Genomic DNA, 16,500 nt, shown 5'->3' on the forward strand with positions numbered 1-16,500 from the left:
TTTCCAAATACTTGTTAAAATCCAATTTTATTCTTTTAATGATTTGTTTTTTAATTTCAAAATCCACGTTATGTTTTAAATGGATTTGAAAGTGTAAAATAGAATATTCAAATGCAAGGATAAAATATGTTATCTCAAAATCCATATGTTTTGATTTCTACTATTTATTACAGTTCTATATGGATTTAAAAATCACATCTCCAAAACAGCCCTTAATACTTTGGTTATGTATTTGATTACATGCATAACCACAATATTAATTAACCAATCAAAATACAACAATATGTCATGTCATATAATATTTAAAAAATAAATCAAAATTAAAATAAAAGGACAAAACAAATTAAGGAAACAAATTATGTAAATATTTTATTAAAGCAATTATGTCAATTTGGGTTTATTATTATTTAAAAAATTATATGTCGGTTTGAGTTTATAAAAGAATGATTAGAATTTAGATTTTATAATTAATCAAAATTATATGTCGGTTTAGGTTTACAAAAGAGTGGTTAGAGTTTAGATTTTACAATTAAACAAAATTTTATGTCGGTTTGGGTTTTACAAAAGAGTGGTTAGGGTTTAGATTTTACAGTTAAACGAAATTATATGTCGGTTTGGGATTTACAAAAGAGTGGTTAGGGTTTTAGTTTTACAATTAAACAAAATTATATATTGGTTTGAGTTTATAAAAGAGTGATTAGGGTTTAGATTTTACAATTAAACAAAATTATATGTCGGTTTGAGTTTATAAAAAATGATAAGAGTTTAGATGTGATAATTTACAACTGTAATATAATATTAGAATTAACAATTTTAAAATTAATTGATCTACATAATTTTTTTACTTAATTAAGATTTGTTTCCTTAATTTAAATAGGGTGAATAAGAGAAGTTTACCCCTAGGGGTGAATTCAAGAATTGTCCTAATAAAAAAACACTTCAATATAGCTTTAAATAAAATTATCTTTTGATAACTCAATATGAATTTGTAAAATCTATATTACATTACAATCTTGTTTTTTTCATCACCTTCTAACATGCATATACCAAAAATTAAAAATTACAAGAAATCCCAAAAATTAAAATTCTTTTCTTAAATTTAGAATACCATCCTTAATTAAACATATCTTTTTAGGATATAAAGACTGTAGGTAGATATATTATACCTTAAACTCCAGATCAGAATTGATCATTAACAAAAAAAAAAAAAAAAAAAAAAAAAAAAAAAAAAAAAAAACAGAGTATGATATCTAAAATTGTAAATAAATAAAACCAGAAAATTCCAAAGTCAAATATACGTTTTCCCAAGTGAGAAAGGACCTATTTTTTTAAAAAATAACAACCATTGATGAACACCAAATCATAATCAACGGTGGAACTGGAAAACAAAAAAAAAACAAAAAACAAATACTAGTAATTGAAAAGACTAAAACGGTGGATAGGTTCGTCGTTTAGAGTGGTATAAAAAGAGAAGGCGTATCTCCTTTGCAACAGAAGCTCGCTTCACCCACTTTCTCTCTCTTCTTCTTTCTCCTCTCTCTCTGGTGTGTGTGTGATCGAGTGGTGAAAACGAGAGAGGGAGACGTCGTTTCGTTGGAGGAGAGATGTCAGGTCTCGAAGATATCAAGAACGAGACCGTTGATCTGGTAATTTCTATCTTCGATTTCTTCTCGCTTTTAGATTAATCGAATCGTTTTTTGTTTGTTTGTCATCAGTGTGTGTTTTTATTAGAATCATGCCCACAAAGTGTTCGATGATATGCTTGAATGAAAAAATAGATCTGTTTCTTTGCATGGGTTTCGCGTTTTGACTGATTCTTTTGTTCGAATCACTATCGCATGATTCTTTCTCCTTTTTTCTTGGGATCGGATACTGAATCTTTAATTTCCCTAAACAAAATCCCAGATTTTTCTCTGTTAAAAAAAAATTGGATTTTTTTGTTTCCTTCTTCGTCTTCTTCTAGCTTCCACAATTCCCGATGATTCTATCATGGATCCGATACAAAACCCATAAACCCAAATCAGGATTTTGTTTTGTTTACCCATAATAATGAATCATAGAAAAAAAAAACTAAAGCTTTATAAAAATTAGGGTGAAATAACAAAAGTCTTGTTTAGCTTTTAGGTGTAATTAGACAAAAAGAAAGTAGAGATTTTTTTACTGTTCATCAGAAAAAGTAGATCTACGCAAAACAACTACAACTACTACTAAACTACACACATGTGAAACGCTGAAAAATAAAGAAAAAGAGATAAGAAAACAGATCGTCTTTTTTAGTGGTGGAGCTAAGCTTAAGCTACGTCTCAATTAAAAGTCGTTTTCACATAATTTAATTAAATAGGAGAAAGGAAAAAAATATACACATAAAGTTGATTTTGCTTGTGATATAAAGGAAAATAAAAAGTCATCTTTTTTTTTTTCTCTCCCAAGATAACGTTTTTGCTGTTAAAGCAGTTCATAATACAAAGTCTTTTTAATAAATCTAAAAGTTTACATTTTTTTTTAATTGTTGTTGAAGTTAGATTTTTGATGTACCTTTCCGTAGTACGTTTTTTTTTAATGCATTTGTTTGGCTTTTAGTAAAACATCTATCAATAGACGCAACTTGTGGATTCCTCGTTGATTGTAAAAAATCCAGTTTTTTTTTTTGTGAAATTGTTTTTGACCGAAATACCCTTAACCGGACCTTGGCTTTCACGCCGGAAAGTAACCACCTTTCATGGAGGGAATCCCGCAGGCGCGTGTGTTGGACGTTCCCTAACACGTGCATTGTTGTAATAGTAGTAGCAGCAGTAGTAGTACTGGTGGTGGTGGTGGTCCCTGTTTCCTCCACTGCCAGATTCTTTTTACCTTTCTTTGTCACAACTTGAGTCAACGCCACTCTACAACTTCCGAGTCGCCGAGTTGGATCGTTTCTGACATTTGCAAAAAGATTTCAGAACTAAAAAAGTTTTTATCCTTTTACCCTTTTGTTGTTGTTTGAAGATGTATGAGTCACTGCTATTGGTTTGGTTTCTGATCAAAATTTTGTGGATTCTCTCAGGAAAAAATTCCGATTGAGGAAGTTTTCCAGCAGCTAAAATGTACGAGGGAAGGGTTGACGACGCAGGAAGGGGAAGACAGGATTCAGATATTTGGCCCCAACAAGCTCGAAGAGAAGAAGGTTCGAGTTTGACTAAGCATAAGAATGCTTTGGTTTTGTATATATTGTTGTGAATCTCACTGGAACTCACGAGGTTGTTGTTTCATTAAAAATAACAGGAAAGCAAAATTCTGAAGTTTCTGGGGTTCATGTGGAATCCGCTTTCATGGGTCATGGAAGCTGCTGCTATCATGGCCATTGCTTTGGCCAATGGTGATGGTAGACCTCCGGATTGGCAAGATTTTGTGGGTATCATCTGTCTGCTTGTCATCAACTCCACAATCAGTTTCATTGAAGAAAACAATGCCGGAAATGCTGCAGCTGCTCTCATGGCTGGTCTTGCTCCTAAAACCAAGGTAATATGTTGGTGATTGTTGTGACGTTATTGTACAAAACATTTCAGAGACTTTTCTTGAGCTTAACCTGTTTCTCTGCTTTCAGGTTCTTAGGGATGGAAAATGGAGTGAACAAGAAGCTGCCATTCTTGTCCCTGGTGATATTGTTAGCATTAAACTTGGAGACATTATCCCAGCTGATGCCCGTCTTCTTGAAGGAGATCCTTTAAAGGTTGATCAGTCTGCTCTAACTGGAGAGTCCCTTCCTGTGACCAAGCACCCTGGGCAAGAAGTTTTCTCTGGTTCAACTTGTAAACAAGGAGAAATCGAAGCGGTTGTCATAGCCACAGGAGTTCACACCTTCTTTGGTAAAGCTGCTCACCTTGTGGACAGCACTAACCAAGTTGGGCACTTCCAGAAAGTTCTTACATCCATTGGAAACTTCTGTATCTGTTCTATTGCTATCGGTATCGTGATTGAAATAATTGTCATGTACCCTATCCAACACCGAAAGTACAGAGATGGAATTGACAATCTCTTAGTCCTCTTGATCGGTGGTATCCCCATTGCTATGCCCACGGTCTTGTCTGTGACTATGGCTATCGGGTCTCACAGGTTGTCTCAGCAGGGTGCCATCACCAAACGTATGACAGCAATTGAAGAAATGGCTGGTATGGATGTCCTGTGCAGTGACAAAACCGGGACACTAACCCTCAATAAATTGAGTGTGGATAAAAACTTGGTTGAGGTTTTCTGCAAGGGTGTGGAGAAAGATCAGGTTCTACTATTTGCAGCTATGGCATCTAGGGTGGAGAACCAGGATGCTATTGATGCAGCCATGGTTGGAATGCTTGCTGATCCAAAGGAGGTATAACCCTTTTAAGGTTTAACTTACTTCTGAAGTTTAGTGAATTCGAGAAAACTAGTTCTTATTTTTTCACTTGGGGTTTCGTAGGCCCGAGCTGGAATCAGGGAGGTTCACTTCCTTCCATTCAACCCTGTGGACAAGAGAACTGCTTTGACTTACATCGACTCTGATGGTAACTGGCACAGAGTCAGCAAAGGTGCTCCCGAGCAGGTGATTCAACTTTCACCCACAGATGTTAAATTTTTCTTTATACGGTCTACTAATTCGATTCTCCTACACAGATCCTTGACCTTGCCAATGCCAGGCCTGACCTTAGGAAGAAGGTACTCTCTTGTATTGACAAGTACGCCGAGCGCGGTCTTAGGTCACTGGCAGTTGCTCGTCAGGTACTTATATATCATTGATTCTTACATTTTCTGTCTTTTGCATTTTCTTTTTGCCTGGAAACAATTGCTCAATTGCCTGTTCTTATTCCTTTTTAGGTGGTCCCCGAGAAAACAAAAGAAAGTCCAGGTGGACCATGGGAATTTGTCGGCTTGTTGCCTCTTTTCGACCCTCCAAGACACGATAGTGCCGAAACCATTCGCAGGGCGTTGAATCTTGGTGTCAATGTTAAGATGATTACTGGTACCTATATTTATTCATATAACTATTTTTTGGTCCATGAAATTTATGGTTATTTAGATGTTTTCCCCTAACATGTGCTCTAACTACGTTGCCAGGTGATCAACTTGCTATTGGTAAGGAAACTGGTCGCAGGCTTGGAATGGGAACCAATATGTATCCATCTGCTGCTCTTCTCGGTACTGACAAGGACTCGAACATTGCATCCATTCCTGTTGAGGAGTTGATTGAGAAGGCTGATGGGTTTGCCGGCGTCTTTCCAGGTTATAACTTGCTTTCAGTTTTAAACCTTATCATATGTTCATTATAAAAGTTTGTTATATTGATCCAAGCTTCTTATGTTTTCTGATTGCAGAGCACAAATATGAAATTGTGAAAAAGCTGCAGGAGAGGAAGCACATTGTTGGCATGACGGGTGATGGTGTCAACGATGCTCCCGCATTGAAGAAAGCGGATATCGGTATTGCTGTGGCTGATGCTACAGATGCTGCTCGTGGTGCTTCCGATATTGTTCTCACGGAACCTGGACTGAGTGTCATCATTAGTGCAGTGCTCACTAGCAGAGCCATCTTCCAACGAATGAAGAATTACACAGTGCGCATTCTCTTAATTTTGTTTTTTTTTTTTATCATGCCCACCACTTGTTTTCGTTTGCGTCGGAGATTAATTAACTCCTTTTTCCTGCTTGTCACAGATCTATGCAGTCTCAATCACAATCCGTATAGTGGTAAGTAGACACCCCGTTTCGAAATCTATCACTTGTTTAGCCTTTTTTTTTTTTTGGTGTGTACTGATCATATTACGTTGCGACTTTTACAGTTTGGTTTCATGCTTATTGCTTTGATATGGGAATTTGACTTCTCAGCGTTCATGGTTCTGATCATTGCCATCCTTAATGACGGTGATACTTTATCCCTTTTCTATACCACGTCTTGATACTTTATCAACTATATCTTATGGTATTATGTGATCACTATCTCGTAGGTACTATTATGACAATATCAAAGGACAGAGTCAAGCCATCTCCAACACCTGATAGCTGGAAGCTTAAAGAAATTTTCGCCACCGGAATTGTGCTGGGAGGTTACCAAGCCATCATGAGTGTTATCTTCTTCTGGGCTGCTCACAAGACCGACTTTTTCTCGGTAATCATCATCACTTTATCTTATTTCTTTTGCTCTTTGGGTACAAGTGCTTCAGGGATTATATAGATATATGGCCAGGCCTTTTGCTCCGAATCTTAAGAAATTATATCACCTTTAATTTGCAGGACAAGTTTGGAGTGAGGTCAATCAGGGACAATAACGATGAACTAATGGGTGCTGTGTATCTACAAGTTAGTATCATCAGTCAAGCTCTAATCTTCGTCACCAGGTCTAGGAGTTGGTCATTTGTGGAACGTCCTGGGGCGCTTCTGATGATTGCATTCGTCATTGCACAACTGGTGAGAACATCAAGTACACATATTTTCTGGAATATAATTAGGTAAAAGAAACCCATTGAATTCATTCACTCTTCCATCCAAATGCAGGTTGCGACATTGATTGCTGTTTATGCCGACTGGACATTTGCAAAGGTGAAGGGTATCGGCTGGGGATGGGCTGGTGTGATATGGATTTACAGTATCGTAACATACTTCCCTCAGGACCTTTTGAAGTTTGCCATTCGATACATCTTGAGTGGAAAGGCTTGGACCAGCTTGTTTGACAACAGGGTACATATAACTAATTCTCTCTATATCTATACCACTATAGAGACCTCTTTTTACAACCTGATGGGTAACATACTAATCACCTCTTCTGCTACGTTAACAGACCGCTTTCACGACCAAGAAAGATTACGGTATTGGAGAAAGAGAAGCTCAGTGGGCTCTTGCTCAAAGGACATTGCATGGTCTGCAGCCAAAAGAAGACGTTAACATCTTCCCAGAGAAAGGAAGCTACAGAGAGTTGTCTGAGATCGCAGAGCAAGCCAAGAGAAGGGCCGAGATAGCTAGGTAAGTAGTGATTAAATAAATCTCAACCGAAAATGCAATTGATATGATTCTGATTGGTGAATGCTTGATGTAATGTTGCGACAGGCTTAGGGAGCTTCACACATTGAAGGGACATGTAGAATCAGTGGCAAAGCTAAAGGGATTGGACATTGATACCGCAGGACATCACTACACTGTGTAGTTGCAGTTGCACAACACAAACACTACTACTACCAACCCAACCTCACCATGACTCCTCTTTTGTTTTGTCTTCTTCACAAATATCTCTTTTAATGTCATTACAGTAGAGGGAAGAGAACTCTTGTGTATTTGCCATAACTCTTCCAAAACTCTTTTTTTTTTCTTTTTCTTTTATTGTTAGTCATATTGTTCTTAAACTTGTACTACTCGATCTGAGCTTTGGAAATTTGCCTTTGAAGAAACAAGGCCTTTGCCTTTGTGTTTTGGCACTTTGGCTACCACCCTTTTTAATGGCCTAATGTGATCTTGTCACTCCTCTCTCTCTTGCTTTGTCTGATAAATTTCATCTTGAAGATAATATCTAATTTTATTAGTCTGCGAGAATTTTCTTTAGTTTTACAAATAGAATTGATATATACAATACTTCTCTATATAATCAAGATGTCTATCTTGTCTTGTGAGATAGATTGAGATTGTAGTAAAGAATGACTTCGCGCGTCACGTGCAAAGATTTGGATGATGACTTCAAATCATAACACTTCCTGTGATCTTACCTCTATTATGTCACCATTCATCTTAAAGTATGTATTATTTGATCATTTTCTTAGTTTTTTGCCAACCGATCATTTTCTTAGATTTCAGATAATACATATTTTGTTACTCACGAATACATCACATCAATGCAAAGAATAATTAGATAAAATCAGTCTTAAAATAAAAAATTAAAAAAAACTATAAAAATTTGGTTTGTTTTGGAATACTCTGATATATATATGAACTAAAATCAAATACTGAACTTTCTAAGGAAAGAGAAACTAGACAAAACAAAGGATCTGGCCTGGGTAACACATGATATCTTGGATGCATCACAAGTCACCACAACCAACAACTACTTCAAATCAAAATTTGTAAACCATCAACTTTTATTCACATGTTGAACTTAACTGCATTATACTTGTTATTCATCTATATGTTAGCTTCTAAATTTCAACCAATTTTTTTTACGTCAGTATAACCCATATTATATAAATTAATAAATTCTGCCTTGTGATTATCCTTATCATATTTAAGCGAAGAAAGAAAAACTTCTTAGCGTTACTTAAAAACTCATTTCTTGAAAAAAATCAAGAAAAAGTAGCTAAGTTAGCTTTAGGGATCTTGTTGAAAAGTGAAATAAAAACTGAATCGTAAATTTGTAATATTAATATATTTTCTTAGAAATTACGTAGCTAACTTTTTTTTTTCTTCTGGTGTAAATTAAAGATAACACATGAAACAATGAATTAAATTATATCCAAGAAGTATTAATTATCTTGTACAATATATTTTAGAACCATCATCTGCAACTCAAGACATACAATGTAGCTTCCTATCTCACTCAAAATCTCCTCCATGTTCATCTCTTCTCCACCTGGCAAAAGCTTCTGCAATTCTTTCAACCTCTTCTTGATCTCTTCTCCTTCTCCGTTGTCGCGGTCTTGGTGTTTTTGTCCTCCTTGCTTCTTGCTCGATCTTTCTATAATCTCGGAAGAAGAAGTAGTGCTTACTGGATCGTCATGAGGGGAAAGTAATAGCTTCTGTTGCAAGAAACGGCTCCACGCAAATTCTTGAGCAGACAAGGCGAAAGCCATGTCTACTTCATGTTTCACGGTTTGTTCGAAACTTTGGTGGTTGGTTTGTGAAGAGGATTTGTTCAGGTTGATCTTCTTGAGAGCTGGAACCAAGTGACTCGCGTATCTTCTGGCAAAGACCGCCTTAGGATTCTTGTTTGGCTGGAGAGAAAAGACTCTTTTCCTCTTGTTCATGATTCGCCTCTCCATGTGAGACTTTGTTTGTTTCGTAGGAAGTCTACAAAGGAGATACTTATATATATAGCAAGAAACTCACAAGGAGAGAGAGAGAGAGAGAGAGAGAGAGAGAGAGAGATGATGGTTTGATAATGTAGATGTGAAGAAGTAATGTGATATTTCACACGATCGATCACACTTTATGAAGTTATTTCTTTGGATATAAATGAGCTAATATGTGTGTGGGCACAACACAAGTATATGAAAAATGGTAAAAAAGAAATGTAGAAAATAGTGAAAGAGGGTTATATAACTCATGAGTTTCTTTTTTTTTTCTTTATAAATATAAATATTTTGAGATAAATTTGATATGTGTCATGCATATATGTTTTCTTTAACAAGAAAAAAATAAATCCTACGTTTTTGTCTTGTCACAGCATATTTTACATGACGGTTGAAAATCTTTAAGAGAAAAAAATCCTTTATCCAAATTTTGATCTAATAAGAAAGAATACTTATATAGCTCTTTTTATAAAACTTCTGAAATTAATTAGAAAATGTTAACCAGAATCAAAAGCATAAAAATGTATAGTGCAATTCCCTCGGTTTAAGATTAGCATTAACAATATTCGGTATACGATCTTTGGAAGCTAGTTGAGCAAGATTGATATTAAAGAGAGGGGAAAAAAAAAGAAGAAGAAGTGAATAAATGGGTGATGGAAGAAAAAAACACATGGAGTCACATGGAAGAGCTCTAAATTTGGATGAATCATACCTACCCTAAAAGAGAGGGGGCTTGAGTTCCCTCATTACCATGTGGCTCCGTTGCAACAATATGAAGACATCAACACTCAAACCCCACCTCCTATTAATGTCTTCACATGCCCTTCTCTCTCAATTACATCCACACATTGTATGAGTATACGAATGCATGTCATGTATATATGTATGCATGTGTGCATGTGTTTGTGTCCTTGAGATTTTACCCATTTGTTCTATCTTTGTCCTGTACCTCTATTTTACCACCCTCATCAATTACTCTCCTTTTGATTATTCTCTTTGGCTGCACTTGTGATGACTTTGAAATTATTGGTTTCACCACCCACATCCTTCCTTTTTTGTTTGCAATTTTGAAAACACAAAATTAAACTTTGTTTGAATTAATAACGTGACAAAGATTTGTAACCGTTATGTTGAGAATCACAATCAATGGCACACGAATTTTATCTCTTTAACATTGTGATTTGTGAATAGTTATAGCACTTGAACCTTCCTAATTTAAGTGGCTTAAGTGTAGTTTAAAAATTATAACAAAAACTGTGAATGGTATACTTCAACCATACACCGCATATAAATCACTTTTTTTTTGGGTGTATAGTAATTACAGTCGTACAGTATCACATTTTCTTCATACCACACTGCACTTTTTCGGCTCACCATTCACAAGGAAGTTAAGACTTAAGACGTTAGTAGTTTCCAATTAATATGCTTTGTTACACAGTTTCTGATTTATCTTTTCGTTTTTTTTTGTTATTATGATTCAACGTATCTGACCATCTCCAATGGTTTTTTTTTATTTATTCCCTCTATAATAGTGGTGGATTTTACTCCAATTCATCTCTATTCTCACCTCTAAAATAGATATTACTATTTTTTCTCTATTTATAGAGGAACCTTTGTAAAAAAAAAAAAAAAAAAAGTCCTCTATAAATAGAGGAAAAAATAGCAATATTTATTTTAGAGGTGAGAATAGAGATGAGTTGGAGTAAAACTCAATTCTATTGTAGAGTTTCTCTTATAAAGGCAAAAATAAAAGACCATTGGAGATGCTATTAAGCGCAGAAAATAGAAAACCATTGGAGATGCTGTTAAGCGGAGAAGGTTTAACCTTTCTTTATTACATATCAAAAATTATGATTTGACTTACAAATATAATTCAACGTTTCTCTGTTTATTGGTAATAATAAATATTATTTCACAAACTTGAGTTTTGACGGTTAATCAGATGGAAGTACAGTACTCATGTTAACTATCACATTTCTGGAAATCAAAAAAGCCATTCTCACAGAACTACATTAAAAAAAATAAACATGAACCACTAAAATTAATATAATATCCTCAAAATTTAAAACAGAATATTTCAAATTCCCCTATATATATCGATAAAAACTGTAAAATTCAAAATATAATGTATATTTATGGTATTCGTAAATTATTTACTACTATATCTCTAAATTGTTTTTGTCTATTACTGTGAACATATTGTCCAATTCAATGTTTAGCCACACTGTGAGATAAGTGGGATTTATTACACCTGACATAATCAAATGTAAATAAAAATCCTTATCTATCAAAGTTTCACCTACTAAACCACTTTGATCCTCTTTCAGAGTTCAAAATCTAGCTAATTTTTTAAAAAGACAACAGTAACTATTTCCGTACATTCTTCTAAACAAACGAACGAATTAAGTATCATAAAATATAATCTCATGAAAATCTGATTCCGCACATTCATTTATAACCAATAATATAATAAAAGATACATTGAACTATTTTGTCGGTTTGAATGATGATAAATCGTACAACTCTGTCAGAAATTTTGTACAAAGTCTGTGATGGTAAATGGGCATGTTATGTATGATTTGCTGATTTGATTAAAAATAGTTTAAAAAGGTGACCCAAAGATATGGTTTTGGATTGGGGCTGGGAGGATCATGCATGTGGATTGAATTAAGTACATTGTTTGTATTCTTAATTTGGATGCATTCCCACAAATGCCTCCACGTGCATGCACATTACAAGTTGTATCCCTAAGTCCCCTCATTTACATCCTTTGTATACCATAATACAGGAATGATTAAAACAGATTAGTTAATAATTTATTTGAATTTTTAAGAATTTTAAAAATGATTAGTATCTTTTAACTGTAAAAACAGGAAGACGATTCTGTTTATACAAGTGCTTAAGAAATTTTTGAAAATAATGTATTCAAGAAACTTATGGTGATTGATATAAACAAAGCCACACAAATGCTAGAGGTCATCAACGCAGTTTTTAGAATGCTATTTATAAGTGAGACATCAATCCTGATTTAGTTTAGATTCAATATGTCAAAGACTGGATGATGTTATTTTCCATACTTAGTCAAAAAAACCTTTAATTGATTTTATTTATTATAGAGAGACTGAAGAGTTTGACCAGATTTCCTCGTTTTTGGTTAGGATTGCAACAACGAGTCTCGTCCTCCTTCACATCTTTTTTTTTTTTTTTAGTTTTGTTAATTCGAAATCTTTTATCAAAACAAAAATCTTAGTCAAATCTTACGTACATCGCGTGCAATAAACTTGAAACACACACACAAGCTCATACAGACAAAACGGATTTGATTTTTAGCCACTGGTGTATTTTAGTAGATTTTAACTATCGTTTTTCTTAACAATTTGGAATTGGGGTAAATAAAGTGGATTTTTATTATACAAACCCATGGTGTTTCTACCTAGACAAGAAATCCAGGTGAGAAAATTCCACCTCCTTCTGAGTTCTATGTTTCACTTCACTGACACCACATACTTTGATTGATATCTATTGTGATGGGATCATGTTCATTTGTAAGCTTCAGATATTACAGATGAACATGAAATGTTATTGAAATGCTAGCTTGTTTCTTTTATAAGTGTATATGTTTGAGTTTTGCTTTGTGTGGTCACCGAGTTTGCCTCAAGTAGTTTTCTGTAGTCAAAATCTAAAAGAACTAATTTTATGAAGCCTGTTGTTGGACCTATATAAACAATGGAACATGATGGAATTATTTAAGATTCATTAAGATGACAAGTGCCTAATAAACAACAAGTTCAAGCAATAACAAAGCAGCTCTTATTATCATAAAACTTATGGGCCTATTTTTTTTCTTTCCATTTGGTGATTATTACGACAATTTTTAAATTTCTTGAAAATCCAAGTGAAACTGTTTTTTACTTGCACAAAGCAGAGGGAGAGAAGAGTCATAGGGGTCAACTGATGGATTTAGAAAAATTATATGAGCCAATCCCAATTAACCTAATGGATTTGATATTTTGATGGTATAGCCCTTTAGGTTAGGGCTGATAGTTATCGACCCGGTTATTAAAAACACTATGGGTTATGGTTTAAGTTTGATCAATTTGTCTATATAAACACTATGGGTTATAGTTATTCCACAAGACTCTCTTGTGTGCTTTATAGATGGCTCATGGCATCCGCATGACGAACGAAGTGGACACGGCTGGATTGTATTTACCGGGAATAAGTTGATCCATTTAGGACTCAAGAGATCGCGTAGAAGCCTATCCCCACTACATGCAGAACTGGATACCCTTACTTGGGCAATGGAGTGCTTGCTGGCCTTGGATATGAAGAAAGCCTTGTTTGTCACATACTGCATGGATCTAATCGCAATGACGACATCTGAAGAGGATTGGCCTACCTTTACTTCCGAGTTGACAAATTTTACTCTTTAGAGATGGTTTTCTAGATTTTAGTATTAGATATATTCCTCGGAATGAAAATATCCGGGCTGATAAGCTTGTGAATTGTGCAAGAACGCGAGGGTTTTGTTTTTCCCATGTAAGTTCATCGGTACCTAATTGGCTCTCTCTCGAAAAAAGTCACATCCCATAAGCTATTGTATGGGGTTTGACCGACAAAAAAAAAAAACTATGGGTTATAGCATGTAAATTGTGGATATCCTTATCAATATTACACAACTTTTAAGTGTGGTATGTAAATTATGGAATTATCAATATTTTTATCAAACATTGAGAAATGGGGTTCCAACATCCAAATTAGGTGGTCGAACTTTTTTTTCTCCGTCAATGAACCACCGGAATACAAAAATATTAAATAAAAAATGCAAAATTCTTAACGTAAAATATAACAAACAACAAATCACTAGTTGACACGTGAACAATCACGTCTTATCTCACCGGCGTTACCGGTTTTAACTCCAACCCGACCCAACTTCGCTATAGCAGAAACAAAAGCCTGTCTAAAAGCTACTTCACTAGAAGCAAATGAATTGACAGTTGATCTAGACCGTTGATCAGAGAACAAAACTTGATCGGACGTGAACAAACCCATCCCTTTTTGGAGGTTTTTGAAGTAAGCATTGTCAAAGGTATTTGGAGAAGTCGGATCCATGTTAATCGCGATTCTCGGGTCGTTTTTGATGGGGCACATTTTTCTCAATTGTAACGCGTAACGAATGTTTAAAGTCGGATCGATAGTTTGTTTCGGACTGAAGTTGTAAATTCTTTTTGAAAACTTTCCACAATGTGCGAACCCGATAGTATGCGCTCCTAGTATTTATCATAACAATTAAGTAACTGTTAGATTTGGTTCCAATATATGAACTAAAATCGGTATAATATGGTTTGCTTTGGTTTAAATACCTGAGAGTGCGATCATATCAGTTTGGGATAGGCCGTGACGAGCGAACATAGTGTTAAGCTGATTCAAATTGAAACCAGGCTGAGGTAGACTGTGTTGAACGCTAGCCACTGTCGATAGTCTGCCGTCTCTCCTCCCTAGCTCTACCGGGTAGTTCGGTCCTCCGGTCTGCCAATAATGTATTATTTTTAAACTGTAATATCTTTTATTAACAATCACAAAAATGTTTATAACGTGAACACAGAATAATAAATGCGACCTCTTATTTCACCTACTTGTGTAAATAACATTTTTCAATGGTTTCCAAGAGCCCAACATGATGGATATGGTTTTTTCTTTTCTACTCGCGTATAATTATAAATAATCATGATATTTGATTTACTTCATACTTTATAATTTACCTAGTTAAACGAAACAGTCACGTACAAATGGTACTTAATAGAATTTTGAAAAAGATGTCAAATAAAACAATAAAAATAATTTTATACCAGAACAACGACGTCACGAGTGGCGAGAGCCAAAATGTCAGCACATGAGACTTTGTTACGGCAGTTAGGATCCCTATCAACGGCCTGCTTCGCCTTGGCCACGGTGTCGAATCCATCTCCGGCGAGTGACACGTCATCAGGGTGATCCTTCTCCGACGGTGATGCCAGCAATATTGAAGCATCACATCCCTATATATATAACGTTAAATAGTCAAACAATATATATATATATATATATATGTATATTCAAGATAATGAGTCTTAGAAAGGATTATTGGTAGTTTGATTAAAAAAAGATCTTACACGGACGAAACAGTCATGGAAGAAAAGGCGGAGGGTTGCTGGAGCCGTTACAAAAGTCTGTTGAAACTTTTGGCGGACGGCATTGCGGACGATGGTTTCGACGTTAGGACATGAGTTCCGGTAAAAATTTGTCTGAAGCTGAGCAGAGACAGATGAAGAGAAGAGAATGAGAAGAAGAGCAGCAATGGAGAAGCTGCGTTGGTTCTTCATAGCTTAATTAGAAAGTTAATGTTGTGTTTCTTGTGTTTTTGTTTCTATTTATAGAGAGGATATATCATGTTTTAATTAATGGTTACGTATGGTACATGCAATACAATATAGTTTTATAGTATATTGATGAATACAATTATGATAATGACTTTGTTACAGTCTGTAATGTCCAATCATAGATTTTGACAATTTGACATGAGGCTAGGGTGAGGCTCACACACTCACTCGTGTTTTCATTTCTTGTAAGATTATATTTTTCTTGTATAGCGGCTTATATATATATAGTTTAGATGTGCATTAAAAAGAGTTGAATGGACTGAAAACATAATTTTGATGAAAAATTATTGTTAGTTACAATTAAAAAATTGTATTTTCTCACTAATATAGTTTTCTGAACCAAAAGCAAAATCTAAGATTTTCGACCTGTTAAAATCTAAACCAATTTCAGTGTCAAGTTTAAATTCATGTTAATCATTATCTTATCTTTGCCAACTCAAATACATGTTACCACTTCGCAGCAACTACTTGAACAAGGGGGACTAAGAAGAAGAACTCTCATGTGATTTGATCTATATATCTTACATAATTACATCCCTCTCAAGATCTAAGTTTGCAACGAAGTATGAGATCTAAAGTTGACTAGTGATGAAAAGTGACTTTTGGTAATTTGATTGTGAAGATTTTTTTGTTTGTAAATGAAAAGGCATCACGGGAGATGAGGTATGTGCAGTAAATTAAGTTGATTGGTCTGTTATATAATTTCTCCAATGGATTAGGACAAATATTAATATAAATATTGAGACCTCTAAACAATTGTCAGCTCATCACATGCAATGAAACCTTGATTCAAGGAAGAAACTACGCAGCCTGTGACATAATCTCTTGGCTGTTCTTAGTTTTCGTGTATTGATTGATAAACACATTAAGATTTTTTTTTTTTTGGTTGCAAAAGCCGTTGAATATAGAATATAATGATAATAAAAGTCCCTGAGAAAAATACTCATTATATATACATAGGAAAAAATGCCAAAAATATGGTATTTTTAAAAAGTAAATAAAAGAAGAAAGATATATATTGAAATTGGTTATAATGGCTATTAGAAAATAGTAAAAATGGACTTGTAAAAAACTGGATGAATAGTG

The 16,500-nt window shown here is 34.6% G+C and overlaps 2 protein-coding genes and 1 non-coding gene across 3 annotated transcripts; 1 reads left to right on the plus strand and 2 right to left on the minus strand.

Annotated features, from left to right (window-relative positions):
- The first annotated feature begins 1,187 nt into the window (after nt 1-1,187).
- Nucleotides 1,188-7,414, plus strand: LOC104767114 (ATPase 1, plasma membrane-type). Its single transcript, XM_087502427.1, has 16 exons — nt 1,188-1,646; nt 3,044-3,163; nt 3,262-3,498; nt 3,584-4,345; nt 4,433-4,555; nt 4,627-4,731; nt 4,828-4,972; nt 5,068-5,232; nt 5,325-5,563; nt 5,664-5,696; nt 5,789-5,870; nt 5,954-6,114; nt 6,240-6,413; nt 6,501-6,683; nt 6,784-6,965; nt 7,050-7,414. The coding sequence occupies exons 1-16, from the start codon at nt 1,605-1,607 to the stop codon at nt 7,144-7,146; spliced, it is 2,850 nt and encodes a 949-aa protein (XP_087358553.1). The 5' UTR covers nt 1,188-1,604; the 3' UTR covers nt 7,147-7,414.
- A 995-nt stretch (nt 7,415-8,409) lies between these two features.
- On the minus strand, nt 8,410-9,097 carry LOC104767115 (transcription factor bHLH146). The gene has a single exon (XR_015591310.1). It is a non-coding gene; the product is annotated as a transcription factor bHLH146 (transcript).
- A 4,578-nt stretch (nt 9,098-13,675) lies between these two features.
- LOC104767116 (peroxidase 16-like) lies at nt 13,676-15,441 on the minus strand. The gene is made up of 4 exons (XM_010491147.2): nt 15,148-15,441; nt 14,845-15,033; nt 14,359-14,524; nt 13,676-14,265 (listed from the first exon to the last, which is right to left on the minus strand). The coding sequence occupies exons 1-4, from the start codon at nt 15,355-15,357 to the stop codon at nt 13,859-13,861; spliced, it is 972 nt and encodes a 323-aa protein (XP_010489449.1). The 5' UTR covers nt 15,358-15,441; the 3' UTR covers nt 13,676-13,858.
- Nucleotides 15,442-16,500: the final 1,059 nt, after the last annotated feature.

This window comes from Camelina sativa, chromosome 19 (genome assembly GCF_030686135.1).
Source record: "Camelina sativa cultivar CO46 ecotype springtype chromosome 19, ASM3068613v1".
Lineage (NCBI taxonomy): Eukaryota > Viridiplantae > Streptophyta > Magnoliopsida > Brassicales > Brassicaceae > Camelina > Camelina sativa.